The 24,480-nt window shown below is 52.5% G+C and overlaps 1 protein-coding gene across 8 annotated transcripts in view; it reads left to right on the plus strand.

The window, feature by feature from the left end:
* The window catches only part of Prrc2b (proline rich coiled-coil 2B), an 85,258-nt gene that overhangs the window by 28,186 nt on the left and 32,592 nt on the right, over positions 1–24,480 (plus strand). For 6 of the 8 annotated variants that reach the window (XR_006147646.1, XM_042680905.1, XM_042680909.1 and 3 more), the window contains exons 2-11: positions 3,244–3,413; positions 3,975–4,152; positions 6,814–6,916; positions 8,659–8,731; positions 13,360–13,503; positions 15,029–15,270; positions 15,678–15,799; positions 16,100–16,239; positions 21,358–21,448; positions 23,506–23,698. Coding sequence is in view for 7 of the 8 variants with exons in the window: in XM_042680905.1 (XP_042536839.1) it covers positions 3,299–3,413; positions 3,975–4,152; positions 6,814–6,916; positions 8,659–8,731; positions 13,360–13,503; positions 15,029–15,270; positions 15,678–15,799; positions 16,100–16,239; positions 21,358–21,448; positions 23,506–23,698 (1,401 nt within the window). In the remaining variant the exon portion in view is untranslated. The remainder of the gene's footprint in view (positions 1–3,243; positions 3,414–3,974; positions 4,153–6,813; positions 6,917–8,658; positions 8,732–13,359; positions 13,504–15,028; positions 15,271–15,677; positions 15,800–16,099; positions 16,240–21,357; positions 21,449–23,505; positions 23,699–24,480) is intronic. The other 2 variants (XM_042680908.1, XM_042680906.1) reach the window with 2 other exon arrangements.

Raw genomic sequence — 24,480 nt, forward strand, 5'->3', positions numbered from 1 at the left:
ACGAACCACTCAGTAAAACCGCAAGTAGTGCTGTAGCTCAAGTGGTAGAGTGCTAGTCTTGTGCTGAAGAGCTGAGGGACAGGGCCCAGGCCCAGAATTCAAGCCCCACAACCAACAAACAAAACAAAAAGGTAGAGAATACAGTATCATCAGAAAAAGGGAGGAAAAAAAAGACAAAAGTCCTTTTCGATTTTTTTTTTTCCCCCCAAAAAAATTTTATTTGTTTTTTCCCAGTCCTGGAGCTTGAACTCTGGGTCTGGGCATGGTCCCTGAGCTGCTTTTGCCCAGGGCTAGCACTCTATCATTGAGCCATAGCGCCACTTCCAGCTTTTTCTTTTTCTTTTCTTTTCTTTCTTTCTTTTTTTTGGCTTTTTCTATGTATGTAGTACAGAGGAATGGAACCCAGGGCTTCATGCATGCTAGGCAAGCACTCTACCACTGAGCCACATTTCCAGCCCTGGTGTTTTTATCTATCTATCTATATCGATCGTCCATCGTGCAGCTTGAACTCGGCCTGGGTGCTGTCCTTCAGCTCAAGGTGAGCGCTCTTAACACTTGAGCCACTGCGCCACTTTGGGTTTATTGGAGATAAGAATCTCATGGACTTTCCTGCCTGAGCTGGCTTTGAACAAGATCCTCAGATCTCAGCCTCCTGAGTAGCTAGGATTACAGGTGTGAGGCACTGGTGCCTGGGGGATTTTTATTTTTGACATAGCTTGCTTTTTAAATTTTGCTTTGATGTGTCACTAGCTTTTTGCTTGGGTTGGCATCAAACCTCAATTTTCCTATCTCTGCCTCTTGAGTAACTAGATTCAGCTGGGATTATAGGTGTGTGCCACTATGCCTGGTGACTCCTGAACTCAACGTATGTACGTGTGTGTTCTTGCTTGCAAGTGCATGCATGCATGGGTGCATGTGTGGGCTGGTCCTGGGGCATGAACTCGGGGCCTGAGCACTGACCCTCAGCTTCTTTGCTTCTTAGTGCTCTACTACTAGAGCCACAGCTCTACTTCTGGCTTTCTGGTGGTTAATTGGAGATAAGAATCTCACAGGTTTTCCTGCTGGGCTGGCTTTGAGCTGTGATCCTCAGATCTCAGCCTCATGAATAGCTGGGATTACCGATCTGATCTGTAATCCATCAACACCTGGCTATACAGTCTCTTCCGGTTGTGATCTCTGTTCCTTTGGATGCATGCTCCGGAGAGGGCTTGTGTTTCTGGTGTGTTGAGAACTTGCACACTGTTCCATATTGCCTGTATGGTTCAGATTCCACCAACGGCGCGTGGGAGCTCCCCTCTGCACCTCTTCCAGCATTTGTTCCTTGTTCTCTTTTTGGTAATAGCCACCCTAGCTGGAGTGAGAGGGCGTCTCATTGTGGTTTTAATCTGTGTTTCTCTGCCTGTCTCCTTGAATGAGCTGGAGAGCCTGTAGAGTGCTGGTCATTCTGAGCAGCTTGGCCCTGTTCTCATCTCCTGGGCATTTGTAGGTGTGGCTCTTGCCCATCCACTTTTCTTCAGGGTCCCTGTGTGTGAGCAGCTCGCCATCTCTGATCTCTATGATCCTTGGCCTCTCTCCCCCCTTAACTACAGCTGAGCTCTTGCTGTTGGGTGAAGGGAGGGGCTGAGGGCGGTTGTAATGTTGCCTGTGCCAGCAGATTTGATTCTTGGGTGCGCCTGTGGAGGTGTGTGATGACAGTCTCCAGCTCGTGGTTTTTTTTGGCCCCAGTTTGTAATTGATCTTTGTTCCCTCTGCTTTTGTTACCATAATGAGACTTTTGTCTTAGAGCTCATCTTCTGGCAGGTCCTTCCGACCTCCCTACTTCTTTGTGGATCAGACCCCTCTCTGGACCTCTCTTAGCCAGAGAGTGTTTCTGGTCACCACCATTCCTTGTCTGGTCAATCTTGATGTTTCTGTGTCAGGGCTGGGGTGTGACATAAGTGGAGGCCCTGAGTTGGGTCCTGAGTGCTGTACAAAGCAAACCCCACAAAGCCTAGACACCTGCCTGTCCCCATACTCCACCCCCTTAATTTCAGAGGTGGAAAGCCACAGTTCCTTCACACTAGCCAAGGTGGGAAAAAGACGCGAAGTTCTCATTGGAGTGCATAAGCAAGGCACTACCATAGGACTGGGTGCTGGAAGCTGGCGGGAGGGAGGCATCCTTGTCTGCCATCTTGGTTTTTTGTGGGGGCTGTGTTTGCTCTGTTGCCATGGCACCACTGAGAGCCCTGTTCTTCCTTCCATTGCCCAGGTGCTTTCCATCTGGGTGCTGGTTCTTTTTTTTTGGTAGGTCATGGGGCCTGAACTTGGCCTGGTCGCTGTCCCTCAGCTCTTCCGCTGAAGGCTAGCGTTCTACCACTTGAGCCACAGTGCCACTTCCAGTTTTCTGGTGGTTTATTGGAGATAAGAGTCTCACAGATCTTCCTGCCCAGGCTGACTTTGAACCACGATCCTCAAATCTCAGCCTCCTGAGTAGCTAGGATTACAGGCGTGAGCCACCAGCGCCCACCAAAGGGTGCTGTTTCTTCATGTCCAGGTTGCAGTTACCCGGCTGTTCCTGAGTGATGGGCTTTGGTGGCTTTCCTTAGATTTGGTTTTGCTCCGTGGCGGCCTGGCTCTGTTGGACCAGGCACCCTCCCCCTTCCCCTCTTCCCCTCTTCCCCCCTTCCCCTTTTTCCCCCTTCCCCCCATCCCCCTTTCCTCCTGTTTTTTTTTGTTTTTTTTTTTTTGGGTCACGGGGCTTGAACTCTAGGCCTGGGTGCTGTCCCTCAGCTCTTCAGCTCAAGGTGAGCACTCTACTACTTGAGCCACAGCGCCACTTAGGTTTTTCTGGTGGGTTATTGGAGATAAGAGTGTCACAGACTTTCCTGCACAGGCTGGCTTTGAACAGCCATCCTCAAACCTCAGCTTCCTGAGTAACTAGGATGACAGGCATGAGCCATGGGCACCCAGCCTTCCTCCCCTTCTTTAGTTGTGAAGCTAAGCAGATGTGCTATGAGGAAGGACTGTTTATCTTCCCATCCCACAGTGTTGGCCTTGAACTGGAGAGGGACTGAGGGTTAACGTTCACATCAGGGCAGCCTGGTCTAAGCTGGCATAGGATGGCCTAGGAACAGATGCCTGGGTAGGGGCGGGGAGAAGCACAGCTTCCTAGAGGCAGGTCACGGCTGTCTTTACCATCCTGAGCAGCTCAGTCGTCTGGATTTGGGCTTCTGGTGACTGACGTTCACTTCTTCCATTCCAAAGGCAGATCGGGAGCGGTGCCGAGAAAAATTTTCTTACTAGATGACATTTCATCGCAATGTCCGATCGTTTGGGGCAAATAACCAAGGGCAAGGATGGGAAAAGCAAGTACTCGACTCTCAGCCTGTTTGACAAGTACAGAGGAAGATCAGTAGACGCGGTCCGGTCCTCAGGTGAGGCCCCGGCAGGTGCGCTCTCCCCTTGCGGGTGAGACCCCGAGACCTGGCTGGGGTGCGGGGACACAGATGGCTCTGGGGAAGCAGTCACTCTACCCCAACTTGAGCCTGGGATGGCCTGATTGTAGCAAGATTGTCTCCATCCCTTAATAAAGTCCAGGCCTTTTGGGCCCAATGGGTGGAATGAACCTGATTTGCATTAGTGTTCCAGGACTTGGGGGGAAAGTTCTCATAGGTCTTGTCAGCCCCTCAGGCTTCATTTGGGTCTAGACAGAGGGTTTGGGTTCAGTCCCCTGGGGTGAGGCTAGGGCTGGCTCAGGAGCCGGGTGGTCATTGCAGGCCTGCCTGCTTACTGCCATTCCCACAGAACAATGGCGGCCCCTGGAGCCTTCAGGGCCCCTTTGTCTTCGAGTCTCTCGGGTGAAGAGCTTGCAAGGAGCTGACCAGACTGCCAGACGTTGGCTTTGTTTGCTTGGCTTTTGTCTTCCCCACTCAGTCTGAGTGGCAGAATGTCCTCCTGCAAACTTTGCCATGTGGTATCTGCTCTGTCCCCCGAAGTTATTCCTAGACATGGCTTACAGAGCCTTGGGAAAGTTGCCACAGCCCGGCGCATGCCACCACCTGCAAACCTGCCAAGCCTGAAGTCTGAAAACAAAGGAAACGACCCCAACATCGTAATAGTACCCAAGGACGGAACGGGATGGGCCAACAAGCAGGACCAGCAAGACCCAAAGAGGTGAGCAGTGGTGCGGGCAGAGGGCTAGCAGGCAGGGGCCGGGACGGCAGAGGGGCTCCCATCCTTTGCTTGCACAAGAGGTGGTGGGGGCCTAGAGGTAGGAGAGGCCACTTGTGTTGCTCCATGCCTGTTGGGGTGATAAGACAGTGTTTCTGCGGCAGCCTGGCTCACAGTGTCTCCCTGGCCTCATTAGGAAAGGCCTCCTCACTCAGAGGAGTGTGTGCATATGACAGGCAGAGCAAAGGGGCCGCTACTGAGCTGCAGGTGGAGAGTGCAGCCCCCAGCTAGATGGGCTGTGCTGCCCGCGCTCGGAACACTCGGAGGTATTCCGGGGACAGCGGAGGGGCCTTCTCATCCGGGTCTCCCAGGGACCCCCAGGCTGCCAGCGCAGCCTGAGGGCCTGGTGGTGTCCCCCGAGACACAGCAACTGTGCCACAGGACCCCCAACTGGGGCAAGACCTGGAGCCCTCCTGTGTCCACCCTGTCTCCACCTGCTGGGTTGGGCATGGCCCAGGGAAGAGGATTGGTTGTGGAAAGGGCACAGGAGACAGAAGCGCTGCTAGTGGTCATCTTGGGGAATGAGAACAGCAGTGGTCTGGTCCCTTTACCCTCCTGCCCCGGCATCTCCTGGTCTCTGGCTGATCTGGAGAACCAAGTTGTGGAAGGGACCCACAAGGCAGGCCGTACCCAGGGTCCCTGCTGTTCTGGCCTGTGTAGGGAAGCTCAGAGAGATGATGTCCTGTGGTGTTTCAGATGGGATGTAGAGGGAGCACATAGTTCAGCCAGAGGTGACCCAACAGAAATGGGGAACAGGCCCTAAAAGTTACTGTGTGCGCATGCTCTCTCATGGTGTACTTAGGATCATGTTGATGTGGAAATCGTATTGGGGATCGGCTCTCTGCAGGCCCAGTGGAATCTGGAGACGCATTCCCTCCCAAGGCTTAGGGCTCACCAGGGAGCAGGCTCTACCCAGCACTGTCAGTGGCAGCTCTGAACTGCCCTGGCACAGCATTCCAGCACGTGGCAAGAGGTCCTGCTGACAAGTGGGGGCGAGGAGGGAGTGTGTTTGGGGAACACAAAGGTGCCACTCCTTGAAAGCTTCTGCTTAGGCAGAAGGTGGTCTGAGCGGGGACCAGGAGCCTTCATGGAGTTATGTTCATGTCAGTGACTTGCTGTGTATCTGTGCAGTTTGGTTTTAGTCCACAAGACAGGCCTCTGGCATTGAATGTGAAGTAGATGGCTACCTTCCTCAAGTTCATCAAATTAAAAACTTAATAAAAAGTGGGTAGATGGGGGCTTGATGGAACATGTCTCCAATTCTAGCTGTGTGGGAGGTGGAAGGTCGGAGGTAGAAGGATTGTGATCTGAGGCCAATACAGTACCCTATCTGAAAAATAGTCAGGCACTTACGGCCCATGCTATTGAGAAGGCTAAGAACCTTGGTTCAAAGGCAGCTTGGGCAGAAAAGTTCACAGGACACATCTCTGGAGGCATGGCTCTGGTAGAACACTAGCTGTACGCAAGCAGTCCAGCCGAACGAGAGCACAAGGCCCTGAGTTCAAGCCCTGGTATATGGCGTGTGCACATGCACATACACACACACCTCTCTAAAAAGCAAACAGTGTAGGAGCATGTCTCAAGTGATTGAGTGCCAGCCTGGCAAGCAAAGGCCCTGAGTTCAGGCCATGGAGCTCCAAAAAAAGCAGAAGAATGTGTCTATGAGAGCAGAAGGCGCCGCTGGGAATGGCCCGTGGTCTCTTGGGACAGCTGGTGGGGCGGTGTTGGCTGACAGCCTTTCTCGGAAGGCACTTTGGCACTGTCTTTTAAACTGCAACACATCTTTTGAGGCTGAGTGTGATTTAGGTGTACACCTGTAATCCCAGTCAGTCCTGGAAACCGAGTTAGGATTTCAAGTTACAAATCAGTCTGGGCCATATAGCAAGCCCGTGTTTCATAAAGACATCTTTTGGCCTAACAGATCTACTCCTAGCATAACAGGCTACTATACTAAGTCACTTCTGGACAGTGACAGGATTCATTCACATGTACTCACACAGAGTGCTCACTGTGCTATTACCTGCAGTGGAGGGAAGTATGGTGAAAATGTGCCCATCCCATCATACCGTGTCATTGTTGAAGGAAAAGCGGGCCTGTGTATATTGGAAATGTTCAGTGTTCTTTTTACATGAAGGGAAACAGGTTATGGAAATTGCACGCATGCTCTGGTCTACTTGAGTCAGAATCTGTGTCCATTACATATGTAGGAGCCACCTGAGCAGGAATCTGGAGGTGCTGTCTGAAGGAAGCGATCATGGTAGATTGTGTCAATATAGGTTTACAACACATTAGTTTTTACCTTGAAAATGTGTATCATTTCGTGGGGCTTGAACTCTGGGCCTGATGCTGTCCCTCAGCTCTTCAGAGCAAGGCAAGTGCTCTACCACTTGGACCACAGTAGTAGTTTATTGGAGATAAGAGTCTCATGGACTTTCCTGCCGGGCTGGCTTTGAACTGTGATCCTCAGATCTCAGCCTCCTCAGTAGCTAAGATTACAGGTGTGAGCAAAGGGTGCCTGGCTTTACTTTTTATTTTTATTTTCATTGGTCGTGGGGTTTGAACTCAGGATCTGGGCATCTGACCCTGCTCTGCCACCTTCTCTAGTTCCAGTGCGACGGCCTCTCAGCCGCCGGAGTCGCTGCTGCAGCCGGGTTTGCAGAAGTCTGTCTCCAATTTACAGAAGCCGACCCAGGCCATCAGTCAGGAGGTAGGTGTGGGGACCCTGTCCTGGCTTCTGCCCACCTGGGGCCTGCTGCTAGGGGTTGGGGGGTGGGGTGGGAGGTTGTTGCTCAGATGTGTGGGCTTTATTGTTAGCTGGGGCAATCCAGTGAGGGACTGGAAACTAGCCCAGGAAATTGTGGTGGTCACCAGGAGAAGGGTAACAGGGTTTTGGGAAAAGACCCCAGGCACAGAGTGCAGTAGAGGTGCCTGCTTTGCTTCCTGCTTGTTTGGTTCGGGTGGGGTCGCCTAGGCCGACTGCAGGCAGCTCAGGCTCTTAATGTGTGCCCTGTGGAATCCAGTGTCAAAGAATGGAAGAAGTGTTAGGCTGAAGAAAAGTTCTGTGTGAAAAACAAGTGAGCCCCCTGGCTGCTGCACTTCCCAGAGCCTTTGACACGCTGTCCAGGACCTCGAGTCTCCGGGGAGGGGCTGGAGCCTTCTCTTGTGGATGTGTTTGAGGAAACTTTCCTATTTGAATGTCCATCTCTGCACAGTCCTCTAGGTGCTCTGAACGGAAAGCAAGGGATCCCAATGTGCTCACAGCCCAGCCATGGGTCTGCAGAGACAAGCAGATGTGCATGGCTGGTGCATGGAAATGTAGAGAAGTTGGACGTTGTAGAATATGGGAGGAAGTGCTGCTGTGGGTCACCCTGAGCCTGCAAGACCTTGTGGGGTGGGATTGCGGTGTAGGCAGGAAGGTCGGACGCACCCAGTGCCCCCTTGCTGCTGGGTCCAAAGGACCCTCAGTCCCCAAGGGACTGTCCTGGCCCAACACACTGCCCCCGACAGGCAGTGTCCCTGTGTGCTGTGTGGGCAGCGCAGCTGGATGCCCACCCTGCTGGGCTCTGCATGAGGCCAGGGGTGCAGGTGGACCTGGGGGTGGGGGCGCAAGCATGGAGGGCTGGCTGGAGGGAGGGGACATTCAGTCCACTGCGTGCTGAGGCGCCATGCTAGGACGCCAGCAGCTGGTGGCTGGAAGGCAGGGGGGCTCTGGTTTGGGCCAGGGAGCCCTGGGGACAGATCCTGGTCCCCAAGTTGCTCCTTTCCTGGGTGTGGGGAGGTTTGGTGAGGCTGGGTGTACAGGTGCTTGCCTGACCCTCGCCAGCCCTCAGTGAGCCAAGGCCAAGGTAGAAGGCAGCTGTGAGCGGGGAGACGGACTGTGTGGAAGGACAGTAATGGCTGAAGGTGCCACTGCTGCCCGGGGACGATCAGGCTCTGTGGATTTCCTCTTTGGTTATTGGTAGCAAAGTACTTGATGAAACCTGTGCTGGAGTGGGGGCTTGGCCTTTGTGTCTGGAACAAAACAAAATGGCTGTAGTGGGCTCGGTCGCCCTGATAGCATCACAGAAGGCAGGTGTGCTTTGAGCCTTGCAGTGCCTGCCGTGCTCTTTCCTGAGCGCCTGGCAGCCCCTGGTGCAGGGTGCTGCCTGGGGGGGGGGGGGTGGGAAGGTGGGGGTGAGGGGTGGGTAGCAGGCTCCAGCACTTAGCTGCTGCCAGGACGCAGCTGCTGCTCCACCTGCACAGGGCTGTTGTCTGAGGCATGGCCGCCGGTAGCACTGCAAGTGTGTCTCCCCCACCCCACTGCCCCAGCTGGGGATAGAGCCAGGGGCTCCGCACAGACTGGGAGGCAGGTGGTCTATCCCAGAGCCGCACCCCTGCCTCTCAGAACCCAGTTCCCAAGAGCACACGGGGACAGCGGACTGACCGGATTTCCTCATTGTCCTCTTTCAGAATACAAATTCAGTGCCAGGTGGACCAAAGTCATGGGCACAGCTGAATGGAAAGCCAGTAGGACACGAAGGTGGTGAGTGGGGCTTGTGGTCTGGGAGGGGCAGAGGCAGGCAGGACAGGGCGGGGCGGGGCAGGTCCTCTTCCTACAGTTCCTGTTGGGGAACTAGAAACCCTGGTGTCCCTTGAGTATTCTTTCTGGTGTGTCTGCGGTGGCAGGGACACTGATTCTGCGAGGCTGTTGGCTCTTTGGTTTAAAAGGTTTGTTTGGGTTCAGGGGCAGCTCTGAGGGGCCAAGGAGCAGGGGGATGGGAGGCTGGAGTGGGGAGGCGGCTGGCAAGGAGGTTGATGGCATGGCGTCATTTCAGAGTAATAAACTGGCAAAAGTCCTCAGTTGCTCCTTTGGTGAAGCAGCAGGCTTTGTACCCTTTGCTCCCTGTGCTGGTGCCATCCTCTGCCTTTGTTTTTCCTGCCAGCCAGTCCTTGACTTCCGTATTGAATTGGCCTCTCGATGAGGCTATGCCTCTGGGTGGGAATGGCTCTGGTAGAAGGCTCCAGTCTTGGGGAAATGCTGGGTCAGTGCTTGCTGTCAGGGCTCCAGGGCCTCCTAGGGAGCCGCAGGTGCGGTGCCCGGCAGTGGCACAGTGACAGGCCGCAGGCACTCTGTGGAAGGCACATGGTGTCGCCCCTGGCAGGGCAGTTAGCCCTGGCCCCTGCTTGTGAGAATAGTGCATGCTGTTCCCAGTCTTCAGGAGGATGGACGAGCAGGCAGGAGGCTTGGAGACCCGTGCTTCATAAAGAACAGTCACTGAACTGTAGGCTGTGGGTCTAATCAGAATAGTAAGTTTCATTAGAAAGGAGTCACGAAGTGGTGTGGGGGTCCCCGTCTGTAGTGCTGGCCACTTGGAGGGCCAGTGCCTTTGCGCCCAGGCCACAGAGACCTCCCTCATCTCAAAAAACAGAAAAAAAGAATTACAAGGATTCAAAACCAGGCCATTATCTGTTGGAATACCCTTGTGGGGTTTGGCGCTGTCCCCCACCCTGCATTCCACTGGAAGAAAGCCTCCCCTAAGTTAATACTTGGCTTGGGCGCGCGCGGCACCCCCCCCCGCCCCCCCCGGGTGTGACGTGACCTCTGTTGGTGGAGCGTTAGAAACACTCTCTTGGACCATGAGGTCCATCTGGTATTGGAAGGAAATCTAATTCGGAAATTACAAAAAGCCAAACTCTGCTACTGCTGTGGCAAGGTCTCCGGAATAGGCTTAGTGAGCTGGTGTCAGGGTGTGTGTACTTCACCACCGATGGTGTAAAAGACAGTTCCACAAAAGGCTTAAAGAAGCCTCTGCATGCAGGCAGGAGAGCCATGCGCTTTTTGAGGGCATTGGGAGCCGGCAGACATACAGGGTGGGAGGAATGTGTCACATTGTACCCTGGACCATGTGATGGTATCACCTATCACAAATCAGACTTCATTTAGAAAACAGTCACTCAGCACAGCAATAAACCCCCCACTGCAACATGGGGGCCCAGTAGGGTCCCAGAGCCCCCAAAACAGGCTTGCCAGTCTAGGCCCAGCTTAGGGGATCAGGTGCCTTTCCTGTAGTGGTAGAAAGAAGGCAAATTTTTTTTTTTTTTTGGTCAGTCGTGGGGCTTGAACTCTGGGCCTGGGTGCTGTCCCTCAGCTCTTCAGCTCAAGGCTAGCACTCTACCACTTGAGCTACAGCACCACTTCCGTTTTTCTGGTGGTTTATTGGAGATAAGAGTTTCACTGAGTTTCCTGCCTGGGCTGGCTTTGAACGATGATCCTCAGATTTCAGCTTCCTGAGTAGCTAGGATTATAGGTTTGAGCCACTGGTGCCCAGCAAGAAAACGATCTTTTGTTCTGTTCTACTTAAATCAGGTGGCCTGGGATGATGAGCCGCAGAGCCTTGGCTCAGGCTGTGGTCCAGCCCCACCCCCCGCAGCTCCCTCTGTGCCTGGCCTGGCTGACCATCTTGCCTGCTGCTCAGGGCAGAGCGGCAGAGTGCAGGGCTGGGGGAGAGTGCAGAGCCTTGGATCAAGCTATGCTGAGGCCCTGGGAGTAGTACAGTGTTTGATTTGTTTGAACTCAGTGCTCTCTGTTGCTAGACAGGTGCTCTACCACTTGAGCCACACCCACAGCTGGTAGTGTTTGGGTATGAGGTTGTGAGTTAACTTTGTCTCTGGAGGGTAAGTTTGATCCATGCTTGTAATGATAACTTCACAGTTGTTGAAGCAAAAGGGGACAGATGAGTGTATTGAACACAGTTTTTGTTTAATTTTGTTTATTTTGCTAGTTTTGGGGCTTGAACTCAGAGCATGAGCACTGTCCCTGAGCTTCTTTTGCTCAAGGCTAGCACACTCTACCACGTGAGCCCCAGAACTACTTCTGGCTTTTTTTTTTTTTTTTTTTGTGGTACTGAGGAATCAAACCCAGGGCTTCATGAATGCTGGACAAGTACTCTACCACTGAGCCACATTCCTAGCCTGAACACTGGTGTTTTGTTTTGTTTTGTTTTTTGGTGGGGGTAGGATGCTAGTCCTGGAACTTGAACGCAAGGCCTGGGTGCTGTCCCTGAGCTTTTTTTTTTTTGGTCAGTCATGGGGTCTAAACTCAGGACCTATGCACTGTCCTGAGCTTTTTTTGTTCAAGGCAGTACTCTACCACTTGAGCCACAGTGCCACTTCTGGTTTTCTGGTGGTTAATTGGAGATAAGAGTCTTACGGACATTCCTGCCCGGGCTGGCTTTGAACTAGGATCCTCAGATCTCAGCCTCCTGGGTAGCTAGGATTACAGGCGTGAGTCACCAGTGTTCACTTATGTGTGTGTGTGTGTGTGTGTGTGTGTGTGTGTGTGAGAGAGAGAAAATACTGTACAGAGGGGTTGCAGTTACATGGGCAAGGTAATGAGTACATTTCTTATGTTTGTTTTTTAACTGCACGTAACCTATTGTGCTTTTACTGACACCTCTTTATATTTCTACTTTTTGTTGTTGTTGGCCAAGGGGCTTGAACTCAGGCTCTGAATGTGCTGTCCCTGAGCTTGTTTTGCTCTACCACTTTGAGCCATAGCTCTACTTGTGGTTTTCTGGCAGTTAATTGGACATAAGAGTCTCATGAGGACTTTTTAGTCCCAGCTGGCTTTGAACTGTGATCCTCAGATCTCAGTCTCCTGAGTAGCTAGGATTACAGGCGTGAGTCATAGCACCTTGCTTCGGGTATGTGTGTACATGTGTATGCAAACGGTCAGCTTTGGGTCTTGAACTCAGGACTTTTTCTCTCTTGTTTAGGTTTTTCTGCTCATGGCTGGTGTTCTGTCACTAGAACCAGACCTTCAGTCCTCATGTTATTTTTACCAATGTCTTGTAACATCATGAGTCAACTCTGCCAATTCGAGGTCCCCTCTGCAGAGCAGAGCATGGGGTTCCTTGTAGCATTGGTCTGTGAGCTGTATCTAGTTGTCACCCAGTTGCTGGTCTCACCTCGACCCTCACAGCCCTGCAGTCTAAGTCTAGCAGGGCAGTGTGGCCAGTCTGCCTCAGTCCACCTTGCCTGTGCCAAAGTGCTGAAGACCTAGGGGAGATGTGGCCCTGTGAAGGAGCAGGGCCTCCCCGTGGGAGTGTGCTGTGATGTCATGTTGTTCTAGGTTCCTAGGGCCTGGCATGGCTACATAGCTCAGACAAAGGTTAGTTTAAGTTGGGTGCTGGTGGCTCACGCCTGTAATCTTAGCTACTCAGGAGGCTGAGATCTGAGGATTGCAGTTCAAAGCCAACCCAGGCAGGAAAGTACATGAGATTCTTATCTCCAATTAACCACCAGAAAACCAGAAGTTGCGCTGTGGCTCAAGTGGTAGAGCGCTTGCCTTGAGCACCAGGCCCAGATGACTGGGGGGGGGGGGGGGGGGAAGGAAGGGAGAGAAAGTTAGTTTGAGCCTTAGGTCTGTTTATCTGGAAGCCATGGCTGAGTCTCATGCTAAGAGCTGGGCAAGACAGGGTGAGATTAGGACACGCATACTGCTCTTTGTAACACCAAGGATGAATGACAGTGAGCAGAGAAGCGGACCAGGGTTTAGGAGAGCTATGTGTGGCTTGTGACAGGGCTGGGGGTTGCAGGTGGGTGAGGAGGCGCATGGAGAGATAGGCAGCAGTCTTTGAAGGACGTGTGGCATGGGACAAGGCATCACCTGCTCCAAATGGGAGCAACTGCCTTTCTTGGCTGGTTTGTGTGTGTGTGTACTTTGGTGTATGCACATTGAATGTGCGTGTATGTAAGTGCTGAACTATTTGAGCCACGCTTCCAGTCTCTAGGCTGACGCAGACTGTTTGTCTGCCGCGTGGGGGCCCCCCTCCCCTGTCATACGTGGCCAGCCTGATTTTGGGGTGTGGGGAGGGATGTGCTGGGGGGCTGTGACCTGCCTACACCCTTGGACTGTCTGTCTGTTGGTCTGCTGGGAGAGCTGGTCCTTTCAAGGCGGATTCCTGCCCCCAAGAGACTGCCTGCTACCTCAGACACTGCCTGCTGCCCACGGGAGCCACTCAGGCTGCGCGTGGAGCTGGGTCAGTAGGCAGGATGCTCGCTGGTCACCACACTTGAGGCTGCCTGGCAGCCACCGTGGGAAGCTGGGCCAGCAGGTAGGGTGATGGTCGCCTCACTTGGCTCTCTGTGTCTTCCTGTCTCTCTCGGCAGGTTTAAGGGGCTCAAGCCGACTATTATCCTTCTCTCCCGAGGAATTTCCGACGCTGAAAGCAGCTGGAGGGCAGGACAAGGCTGGCAAAGAAAAGGGCGTCTTAGATCTGTCGTATGGGCCAGGACCAAGCCTCCGCCCCCAGAGTAAGTGCATGCTTCCGGGACCCCCTCTCCTGTGGAGTCCACAGAGCCTCACACAGGAGGCCAGAGCTGCCCCCTACCGACCCCGCATGTCGGCCGCACTGTCTCCCTGGGCTCCTCTCTGCCTTTCTTGTCCTCTGATGGGCCAGGCCTGTCCCCTTCCCATTTGTCATCCAGTTACTATGGCTGAGATGGGCAGTCCTGCCTGGTGAGAACACAGAGGCCTGAATTTGTAGCTTGTTCCCCTGGCCAAAGCCTGCTGCTTCCTGCCCGCCACACGGGGAGCTTGTTAGCAAGTGCCCGGGCCACATGGAAGGCCACACTGTCTCCAGGGTGCAGCGCTGATTGAGCAGTCCTCTTCTGGTGCCCGGGCAGGCCTGGCTGGCACTGCCTGCTGTATGTAGGTGGAGAAGGCCAGTGGAGGAGGTGCAGTGAGCTTCAGGTGGTGGGGGGGGGGTCTTCTTTGACCCTGGATGCTGAATGAGCTCCTGGGTTGTGGTCCTAAAGTCTGAGGGGCTCAGGTCTCAGGGCTTCTGCTGCTGCTGGTGGCTTGAGCCAGTGTCCTGCACACGCCAAGCCCGCTGCGCTTCTTTACAGAGAGCGCCGGTGCAGGGGGAGGCGCTGCACTGGCAGGTGCCTCAGGAGTCATATCTTCCTGGGATTAATTAAGATGACTTGTGTTGTAGGGCTGATAAAAACAGAACTAGGCCCAGCTCCCTGTTCTCACTTGGGAAGTCAGATGTTGCTGGCTTCCACGGGACAGGAGGGGATTTGGCCTAGAACTGCAGGCAGAGTAGGGGCAGACTGGTGCCCACCCGATACTGGCCCTTTCACATTTCTACATGACGTGAACGGGAAGAATCTGACCCCACCCTTCCTGTCCATTCCCACTTGAGCAGGTAGATTGCCTTGTGCCCAGGCTCTGTCCACACATTCTCTTCTCTGCTCACTTCTGAAAATACTACTGTGCACAATTTGAAAAGACACGTACATCCATGCAGTTTATACTACTGTGTGTTGTTATTGGTATGTCCCATTGCCCTTGTGCATAAGTTGGTCTTTGTCACCAGTGTGTGTGAGAGGAAGCGGTGTGCACAGGGTTGCTTGTTGCACGCCCACCGCTTCAAGTGCCCACTGTGGGTTTTGCTGGTTGACCTGTAACTGTCCCTTCCAAGCCCCCCTCATGTACCACAGTTCTGCTTTCCCTGTGTTAGGGGGTGTAGATGCCCTGGCAGGCAGGGTCAACTAGGCTGCGTTGTCTCTGGGCTCTGCCACCCGTGGGCTGTGTGTTTCTATGTTGGAGGACACCATGTCTGGCCTGCACTTTTCCTCCTCCTCTTACTCCCTCTTCCCTCCTCCTCCTCCCGTCCCCCTTCCCTCAGAGCTCCCCCCGCGATTCTTCCTCTTGGGATTTTTTGTTCTTGCGGTTTTCACTCCTAGTTTTTGCTGAAGGAGGGGTCCTGTGACCTTGGGAACCTCATACATTCCCTCCCCCTTCTCCTCCCTTTTATCCCCTTTCGATTTCCAGATGTGACAAGCTGGAGGGAGGGCGGTGGGCGAAACATAATTTCTGCCACTTCTCTGAACGCCTCCCCAACTGAGCTGGGCAGCAGAAGCGCGAGTGCGGGAGACGGAGCCCCCTCCTCGGCCTGTGCCAGCGATCCTAAGGACCCCTCCCTCCGCCCGGCTCAGCCTGTCCGCAAAGGGGCTTCACAGTTCATGGGGAATGTGTACCACCCTCCTACTTACCATGACATGCTTCCTGCCTTTGTAAGTCTCCAGAGCGCGTCTATCCATGCCTCGGGCCGCTTGGAGGCCCGCAGAGCCTGGCTATGTGATCCCAAAACCGCATCCCCGGTGGCCGGCCGGCCTCAGTCTCCCATACCTTGCCTTCTGCCCCTGCTACTGTGCCAGTGGGCCTCTGCCTCCTTTCTCTGGTCTCTGGTGATGCCTGGATGCTAAAAATAGCCTTTTTCTTCCGAAAAAGGAGAGGCAGGTTTCCCCAACTAAGGCAAGGAAGAAATGGGGGCCGTGGGGTTGGATCCCTTAGGGAGCCCCAGCTTTTCCTGTTTCTTCTTCCCATTTTCTACTTTGCCAAATCAAATACAAATTTAGGTAGAACCTGGAATGTGGGCGATTGCCAGAACCCTGTTCTGCTCATTGGTGTTGTGTTTCAGATGTGCTCCCCGCAGTCATCAGAGAACCAGGGTGCGGTGGAACGAGGCTCCTTCCCCCTTCCTCAGCTCCGCCTGGAGCCCCGGGTTCCCTTCCGACAGTTCCAGATGAATGAGCCGGATGGGTAAGGCTGTGGCCGCAGTGTGTGCAGAGACGCCTAGTGGTGATCAGGCGGCTGGACTGGGGGTTCCCTGATGGCAGCTTGGGGTCTCAAGGTGGGGCAGTGGGAGTGTGGTGGTAGCAGGGCTGCCAGGGAGCGTAGAAGGGCAGGGCAAGGCGGAGCCTTACTCCGAGGCATTCATTGTGTATTTCTGGAAAAGGAAGCTTTGTGCACTGATGGGGCGGGACTTCCTTTTGGAGAAGTGTCTTCCTCCACCCGTGTACATGAACTGAATTCACCACCTTCCTTCTTTCCTCTCATCAGGAAAGAAAGGCTGGGGTTGACTCGCCCGGTCCGTCCACTGAGGCAGCTGGTGGAGCGCGCACCACGGCCTACCATCATCAACGCAGAAAACCTGAAGGGCCTGGATGATCTGGACACTGATGCAGACGATGGCTGGGCAGGTGGGTGGCGGGCAGAGGGTGGGACCCCGGCGGAGGGTGGCGGCTCCTCAGACCAAGCTGCAGTGAAAGTGGGCCGGCCCACGGGGAGCAACCCCGGAGACAAATCTTTTTGTCATTCATAAAAGAACTTCTGGGATTGTAGTGTGTGCCACTTGCTCAACTAAGAAATTAGTTCAAAGGCAAAGCCTCTTGCAGGCTAGGCAAGTGCTTTGCTACCCAGCTACATTCCCAGTATGCAGAGTATTTCTCTTTACCTTTTTCTCTTTGAGACAGGGTCTCTATGCAGCTCAGGCTGGTCTTGAAGTTTCTACCATCCTGCCTCGGCCTCCTAAGTGCTGTGATTGTAGGAATGTGCTGCCACACCTGACTTTTTTGAAGGCATTTGGGTTTGAACTTAGTGTCTTAGATACCTGAGCCATGCCTCCTGCCCCTTTTTTGCTTTTAGGTTTTTTGTTGTTGTTGTTGTTTTGGATAGGAGATTAGTTTTTTTAGCGGGGTGGGGAGCAGGGAGGGATGGAACATGAGCTTGAACTACAATCCTCCTTCCTAGGGCTTCCTGCTGGATCATAGGCATGTGCCACTGTACCTGGTTTATTCATTGAGAACAGGGCCTGCTGACTTTTGTCTGGACTGGCTTCATACTGTGAGCCTGATTTCCTGACCAGCTAGGACCACTGGCCTTAGCCACCACATAGACCGTCTCACAAATCTTTTGGCAATGGGAATTTTAAGCAAAACATAGGAAGAGAAATGAGATCACAAGTAACTCTGATCACCGAGTTCCTCGCTGCAGCTGGTTCTTTTCTTTCCTAGTTCTTTTTCTCTATCTCCATGAAAAGCTTCATTACAATGATAAACTGTGTGTGTGTGCGCGCGCGCGTGCGCACGTGCACGTGTGCGCACACGCGCTAGTGCTGGGACTTGAAATCAGGGCCTGGGTTCTATTCCTAAACTTAATTTTTTTTTTTTTTTTTTGAAATTTTTGCCCGTCCTAGAGCTTGAACGGGGGCCTGGGAACTTCTTTTGCTCAAGGCTAGCACTTTACCACTTGAGCCACAGCACTATGTCTGGGCTTTTCTGCTTATGTGGTACTGAGGAATTGAACCCAGGGCTTCATGCATGCTAGGCAAGCACTCTACTACTAAGCCACCTTCCCCGCCCTTTTTTCTGCTTGTGCCATTACTGGGACTTGAACCTGAGTTGTGCTCTCCTTTGACTTTATTTCAAGGCTGGTAATCTACCGCTGCAGCCACAGCTCCACCTCAGCATTTTACTGGTTAATTAGAAATAAGAGTCAAATGGATTTTCCGGCTGTGGGCTGGCTTTGAATCTTGATCTGTAAGTCTCAGCCTCTTGAGTAGATAGTATTACACATTTGAGCCCCTGGTATGTGACAGAAGATAGAATCTTAGTGTGGTTTTTTTTGTTGGCTATGGGGCTTGAACTCAGCTCTTTTGCTCAAGGCTAGCTCTCTACCACTTTGAGCCACAGTGCCACTTGGTTTTTGAGAGGTTAATTGAGGACTTTTCTGCCTGCCCAGACTGGCTTTGAACTGTGATTCTCAGATCTCATCCTCTTGAGTAGCTAGGTGTTTTTTGTTTTTTGTTTTTATAAGTCATGGGGTTTGAACTCTGGGCCTGGGTGCTGTCCCTCAGCTCTTTAGCTCAGGGCAAGTGCTCTACCACAGTGCCACTTCCAGCTTTCTGGTGGTTAATTGGAGATAAGAGTCTCATGGACTTTCCTGTCTGGGCTGGCTTTGAACCACAATCCTCAGATCTCAGCTTCCTGAGTAGCTGGGATTACAGGTGTGAGCCACCAAGGTGTCTAGCTCTTTCTATTTTAATTGAAGACCTTGACTAGTGTTTTCCCCTTGCAGTCCTGTCTGCTCCTGTGTCAGCAGGGGTGAGGTCTTCACCCTTGAGAGGCACTGCCCCGATCTGAAGGTCACTGCTGTGTCTGTGCCTACTTTGGAGGTGAACGCACTCCCTGACATATTGCTATGTTACAGCTTTGGGTATAAGAGAGGAGAGGAGGCTGATTTCTCCTTTTTTCCCACACAGATGTCTGATTTTCCTGTACTTTTTGTTGACTTCCCATCCCTCCAGTTGCTTTGGCAAAGCTCAGCTAGCCCTGTGCGTCTGGGCCTGCTTGTTATCTGATCTGTTCATCCTTACCCCAGTCTGACACACAGCTTCTCAGTAAACCTTAAATCCAGACGGTGCTAAGTTTTCCAGCTGTGCTCTTTGTGGTATGACGGTTCAGAGTTCTTTGCGTCTGCATATAAATTTAGAATCCCTCGACCTGTCGGGTTTTACAGCAAGTCTGCAGAGCATGGGTGTGTGGCGGCTGTGTAAGAACAAATGGTGCCTGGATTTGAACCTCCAGTCTTGGTCCTGGGGAGTCGGAGTCCCTCAGTTGTGTCTGCTATGTGGCTTCTGTCCTTTGTAGTCGCCAGAGAGAGGATATGCTTAGTTTTAGCATGCCGAGGCCCTGGGGTTCAGTCTCAGCACTGCCACCAAAAAAGGGGCAGGAATGGTGGTGAGCATGCTTCTGCAGGGGCAGAAGAGTGAGCCCGGGCATTTGAGGCTGGCCTGCTCACTAGAATAAGACTCTGCCTCCTCAAAAAAGTAGTTTGTAGCCGGGCGCTGGTGGATCATGCCTGTAATCCTAGCTACTCAGGAGGCTGACATCTGAGGGTCATGCTTCAAAACCAGCACAGGCCGGAAAGTCTATGAGACTCTTAATCTCTAATTAACCACCAGAAAACCAGAAGTAGTGCTGTGGCCTAAGTGGTAGAGCAGCAGCAGCACCAGCCTTGAGCTGAAGAGCTGAGGGATAGCACCCAAGCCCCACGACCAGCCCCCCCAAAAAGTTTGTAACAGTATATTATTGTTATTAATTACTGTTATTTCCATGTATTTTGTGTTCAGATATTACTATAATTGGAGTTTGGTTTCTGTGTGCTGATTATGGATTGTCTAGTTTGCTAGTTTGACTCTCTCTTGTAGACACTCATGTCCCTTAGAAATAAGTACAGTTTTGCATCTCTTTCTCAGTGTATGCCTTTTTCTCTTGATTTACTGTGGCAGGTATTTGTGAGAGGCAATGTTAAAGTTCTGCTCAAGTGGTAGAGTGCTCGCCTTGAGCGGAAGGGCTGAAGGACAGCACCCAGGGCCAGAGTTCAAGCCCATGACTGACAAAATAAATTAATAAGTAATAAATAAATAAATTTGGCAGTGAAGCAGGGCATCAGTGGCTCATGCCTGCAATCCTAGTTACTCAGGAAGCTGAGATCTGAGGATTGTGGATCAAAGCCAGACTGGGCCAAGAAAGTCTGTAAGACTTATCTCCAATGAACTACTAGCAAACTGGAAGTGGCGCTATGGCTCAAGTGGCAGAACACTAGCCTTGAGCTTAAGAGCTCAGGGACAGTGTCCAGGCCCACAGTTGAAGCCCCACGACTGACAAAGGGGAAAAAAATTCGCCAGTGAAAGTTAGACTCTGCAAACATTTCCTTTAATTATTGTGTCTTTTGTGTCAGGTTGGGTTTTTTTTTTTTTTTTTTTTGGTTGGTTAATGGGGTTTTAACGTGGCCTGCATGTTCTTGCTCATTTCTTTTTGGTGTCTGTAGAGTCTGCTGAGATAGTCTCTTGTTGGGTCATATAAGGTTTCTAACCTAATTCTATGATAGTCAGGGATTATATTTCATATAGTTTTAGTTCTCTGTAGCTTAGTGAGATTTGTTTTGTGAGCTGAATGTGGTCTCTTGGGGACTATCTCAGGTGCAGTTGAAAACCTGTGTTCCTTTTGCTGTCTCCCTGTGCTGTTACATTCTACCCGAGATGGCTGGTGCAACTCTCCCTCTATCTTTGCTTTGTGTTGGTATGGAGACTGGTTGTTGGTAGCCAATGTGTGGTTGGTAGAATACCCCTTTTCGCCACTTATATGTTTTGTCATTGGGTGGCTTTTGTTACACTTTTTTTTTTTTTGGTTGGTTGGGGAACCTGAACTCTGGGCCTGGGCACTGTCCCTCAGCTCTTCATCTCAAGGCTAGGGCTCTACCACTTGAGCCACAGTGCCACTTCCGGTTTTTTCTGCTTATGTGGTACTGAGGAATCGAACCCAGCACCTCATGCATTCAAGGCAAGCACTCTACCACTGAGCCACCTTCCCAGCCCCTCACTAAACATTTTAAAGTATCCAATTCACCCCTTGGATGTCTACAGTTCAGCTCAGCCAGGTTCCAGTTGCTCATGCATGTAAAGGAGGCTGAGGTCTGAGAATCTTGGTTTGGCTCCAGCCCAGGCAGACAAATCCATCATTTCCCATTAACCAGCAACAAGCCAGACATGGAGCTATGTGTTGGCTCAAGTGGTAGAGTGAAAATGCTAACTGGGAGCCTCAAGACCCTGTGTTCAAGCCCTAGTACTGGCAAAAAAAATAAAAAATTGAGTTGTAACTCTAAAGTTCAGTTCCTTTTCCCCCTATATTTATAAGTTGCAGCCACAGCATTGTCCATTGCTGGAGAACTTCCATCATCTGGAAATGAATCTGTGTCCTGTTAACAGGCATTCCCAGCCCATGGCCCCTGTTGCCCTGACAGTTGCAAATCTTTTTTGATCTTCATATTCTGGACAGGTCACATATATGGAGTCATGTAGCATGTGGTTTGTCAAGACTAGTGTCTTTCATTTAACGTGAGCCTTTCCAAGAAAGATACATATGCTACAATATGTACCCATATCCAATATTTTATATGCCCAAATAATATTCTGTTGCCTGGCTCTCTGCTGTGCTTCGTGATCAGTTGATGGACACTTTATGCCACCTGAGCTGCTTAGGGTGGCAGTACCTGGACATGAGGAGGACGTAGGAATTACCCTCTAAGGAATGTGTGTTGCAAGTTTCGACTGTGTTTCCTACCCGACTTGTTCATTCTTCTGTGCCTTGGAATCTGTTTGTGAAATACCTTGCAGAGATTGAAAGCTTACCTCTGAGAAGCTGCATCGCTCTTTCTACTGGGCGGGGAGCTGCCCTTCCTGCCCCTGCAGGCCTGCTAGGCACTGGATATGGAATTTCACTTTTCCTCCTCCTTCCTTGATCCTCTTGCTGTTACAGGCCTCCATGAAGAAGTGGACTACTCCGAGAAACTGAAGTTCAGCGATGATGAAGAGGAGGAGGATGCTGTGAAGGACGGCCGGCCCACGTGGTAAGGCAGCCTGGGTCCCTGTCACCATGTCAGCCTCCATGCTAGTAGCTGCCATGTGCCCATCACCGGGCTGTATTGCTGGTGGTTTTCCTAGCAGCTGGGCAGGGACAGGGGCAGGAGCCAGACTTTGTGTCTGACCTGAACCTGGGTCCTGTGCGGGTTGTGATGCTGGATGTCCCTACTTTTTGTTTGTTTTTTGGTCGTGGGGCTTGAACTCTGGCCCTGGGCACTGTCCTCAGCTCTTCAGCTCAAGGCGAGTGCTCTACCACTTGAGCCACAGCGCCACTTTCAGGACACCCCCACCCTTGGCTGTATTTCTCAAATGTATGCAGAGGGCATCTCCAACCCATGGTGTGTGGGTGCAAAGGCGTCATGCCCAGGAAGGCTCTGTGGCTAAGTGGCTTGGGAAGCCACACGTGGCCCAGCTTCTGTAATCCAAGTTCTTTCAGAGTTGTGGACGTTGGAAGCACATGGAGGAAGTACAGAAGTGGGGGCAGTGCGCCCTGATTACCCATGCTGGCTCCGTGGCCCCCCTCTTTGTTGTTGGGAGGGCTGGGTGGTATGGGCAGGACTGGTTTTTCTCTGTTCCTGGTCGTGGTCCTGCTGGGGATCTCCTGTCCTGCACACATTGGTCACATGCTTCTCCGACGGGATTGCTGTTTTCTGTTGTGCAGTTATGCTCTGTGACGGATCCTAGTTTTCTCCTGGATAATTGCATGTTTATAGAGAGGGGCTGCAAGTTGTTCGTGTTACTCTATCTCTGCTCCAAAGCCCCTGACACCATCGCCCCTCTCCTGGGGGAAGTGGGGACCATTTTCTACTCTCTCTGGTGAAATAGAGGAACTCAAGGAGGCTTCTGGTCTGACTTGAAGCTTTGGGTGCATTTGGGACAGGGATGCTGTATTGGTGCTGTCTTTGGAAGGAGATGTGACCAGAATTGAAATCAAAAGCAAAGGTCCTGACGGGACCAGGAGTATGGCAGGCTGTCCTGTCTCTGTTCCTGTCTCAGCCCGAGTGGACTAAAGGAGGCACTCATGGGCTGTGACCAGTGATGCTGGGGTTCTCAGCCCTCGCATAGTCTCCTCCCCACACCTGCCCTTTATCCATGGTCCCTGAGCTGCTCAGTATCTGGCTCCCCCTTTTTTTTTGGTCAGTCATGGAGCTTGAACTGTGGGCCTGCGCACTGTCCCTGAGCTCTTCAGCTCAAAGCTAGTGCTCTACCACTTGAGCCACAGCACCACTTCTGGCTTTCTGATGTTTAATTGTAGTGCAGAGTCTAACGAATTTTCCTGCCCATTCTGGCTTTGAACAGTGGTCCTCAGACCCCAGCCTCCTGAGTAGCTAGCGTGACAAGCGTGAGCCATGGGAGCCCCACACCATCAACTCCCTTAGGTGTCTTTTTCACCTCAGCACTTATGATTGGCCTTCCTGGCTCCACCCCTCCTTTTCTTGATGGTCTGCAGCCTCGAGATGGCCGTCTTGGTCTGTCTTTTCATCTGTCACCTCCTGGCCCAGTCTCTGAGCTCACAGGTCTTTTATGATGGGCCCTAGCCTTTAGCGGTCTCCATGTCTCCCCAGTGCAGGCAGAGGCCGCTGGCGTTCTTGTTCTTCCTCTCTGCCCCCTGCCTCGTACTCCCTCTGCCTGTCTCAGGGGTGTCAGCCCACTCCTCTCTGACTCTGGCTGCACTGGTACCTGCATGTGTGCATCTGTATTTGGCGACAGCCGTGTGGGGCCGTCTCCTCTTCTTTGCTTTGCCAGGGTGGCCATGGTGGGCCTCCTGGCAAGCACCTGCCCTCCCAGGCCCAGGATGGGGCTGTGGCTTGAGCTCTGTCTCAAGTCTGTTGAGGAATCCTTGCGAGAACTGCTCCCCTCACCTCTCTGAGACTCAGTTTCCTGCTCTGGAGGATGGGGTTGGGGGGACGTTGATGGGTCTATAGTGCCTCTGCTGACATTGTGTTCTGGTGTGCTGGGGGTGGAAGTGTGGCTCCAGAGCCCGGGGACTGGGGACATGCCTTTGTGGTCGGGACAACCTAACACTGACTGCTGCTCGTCCTAGGAACAGCTGGGATCCAAGAAGGCAGCGGCAGCTGTCGATGAGCTCTGCAGACAGCGCAGACGCCAAGCGTACTCAAGAGGAAGGGAAGGACTGGGGTGAAGCTGTGGGAACAGCCCGTGTGCCCCGGAAGGGACCAGAGCCTCAGCCCCCATCCAGAAAGGTTCACGGCTGGGCATCGGGCCCCGATTACCAGGTACTGTGGGCCCTGGGTTGGGGGATTCAGTGCCTGGCTGCGTCACTGGTACTGGTGTCCTGTCCTTACCCCACCCTCGTGTGCCTGTTCCTCCAAGCCCCCTGTGTTACTGGTCAGCGGTGGCCACTGCATCAGTGATCAAATCCGCTGTGTTAGTGAACAGCAGTGGCCACTGCATCAGTGATCAGATCCGCTGTGTTAGTGAACAGCAGTGGCCACTGCATCAGTGAGCAGATCTGCTGTGTTAGTGAACAGCAGCGGCCACTGCATCAGTGAGCAGATCCGCTGTGTTAGTAGGCATGGGGTGTCGCTGGGGCCCTGGTGGCCCTGCCTGCCCTGTCTGTACCTGCCTCACCTAGCCATCAGCACAGTGCTGACAGGTTTTTTCACTGTCTTTTTGGCACTTGGCATATCCCATACCTGGCAACCAGTAAGAAACTTGGAAGTGGATAAAAATATCCAATAGTGCTATTCCCCGTGCTTTCTCATGGTCATGTAAAGACTGGTCTGAAGCCACTTTGTTCCTCCTTTGTGTGTGCGTGTGCATGTGTGTTTGTGTGCGTGCGTGCGTGCATGTGTGCGTGTCTTGGGACTGCTTGTTCTCAGAGCCTGGGCACAGTTCCTGAGCTTTCTTTGCTCAAGGCTAGCACTCTACCACTTGAGCCACAGCTCCACTTTCAGTCTTTTGGTAGTTAATAGGAGATAAGAGCCTCATAAACTTTCCTGCCCATGCTGGCTTCAAACAGCAACCTTCAGATCTTAGCCTCCTGAGATTAGGATTA

Source organism: Dipodomys spectabilis, unplaced genomic scaffold (genome assembly GCF_019054845.1).
Source record: "Dipodomys spectabilis isolate Male_0828 unplaced genomic scaffold, ASM1905484v1 ptg000067l, whole genome shotgun sequence".
In the NCBI taxonomy this organism is placed as follows: domain Eukaryota; kingdom Metazoa; phylum Chordata; class Mammalia; order Rodentia; family Heteromyidae; genus Dipodomys; species Dipodomys spectabilis.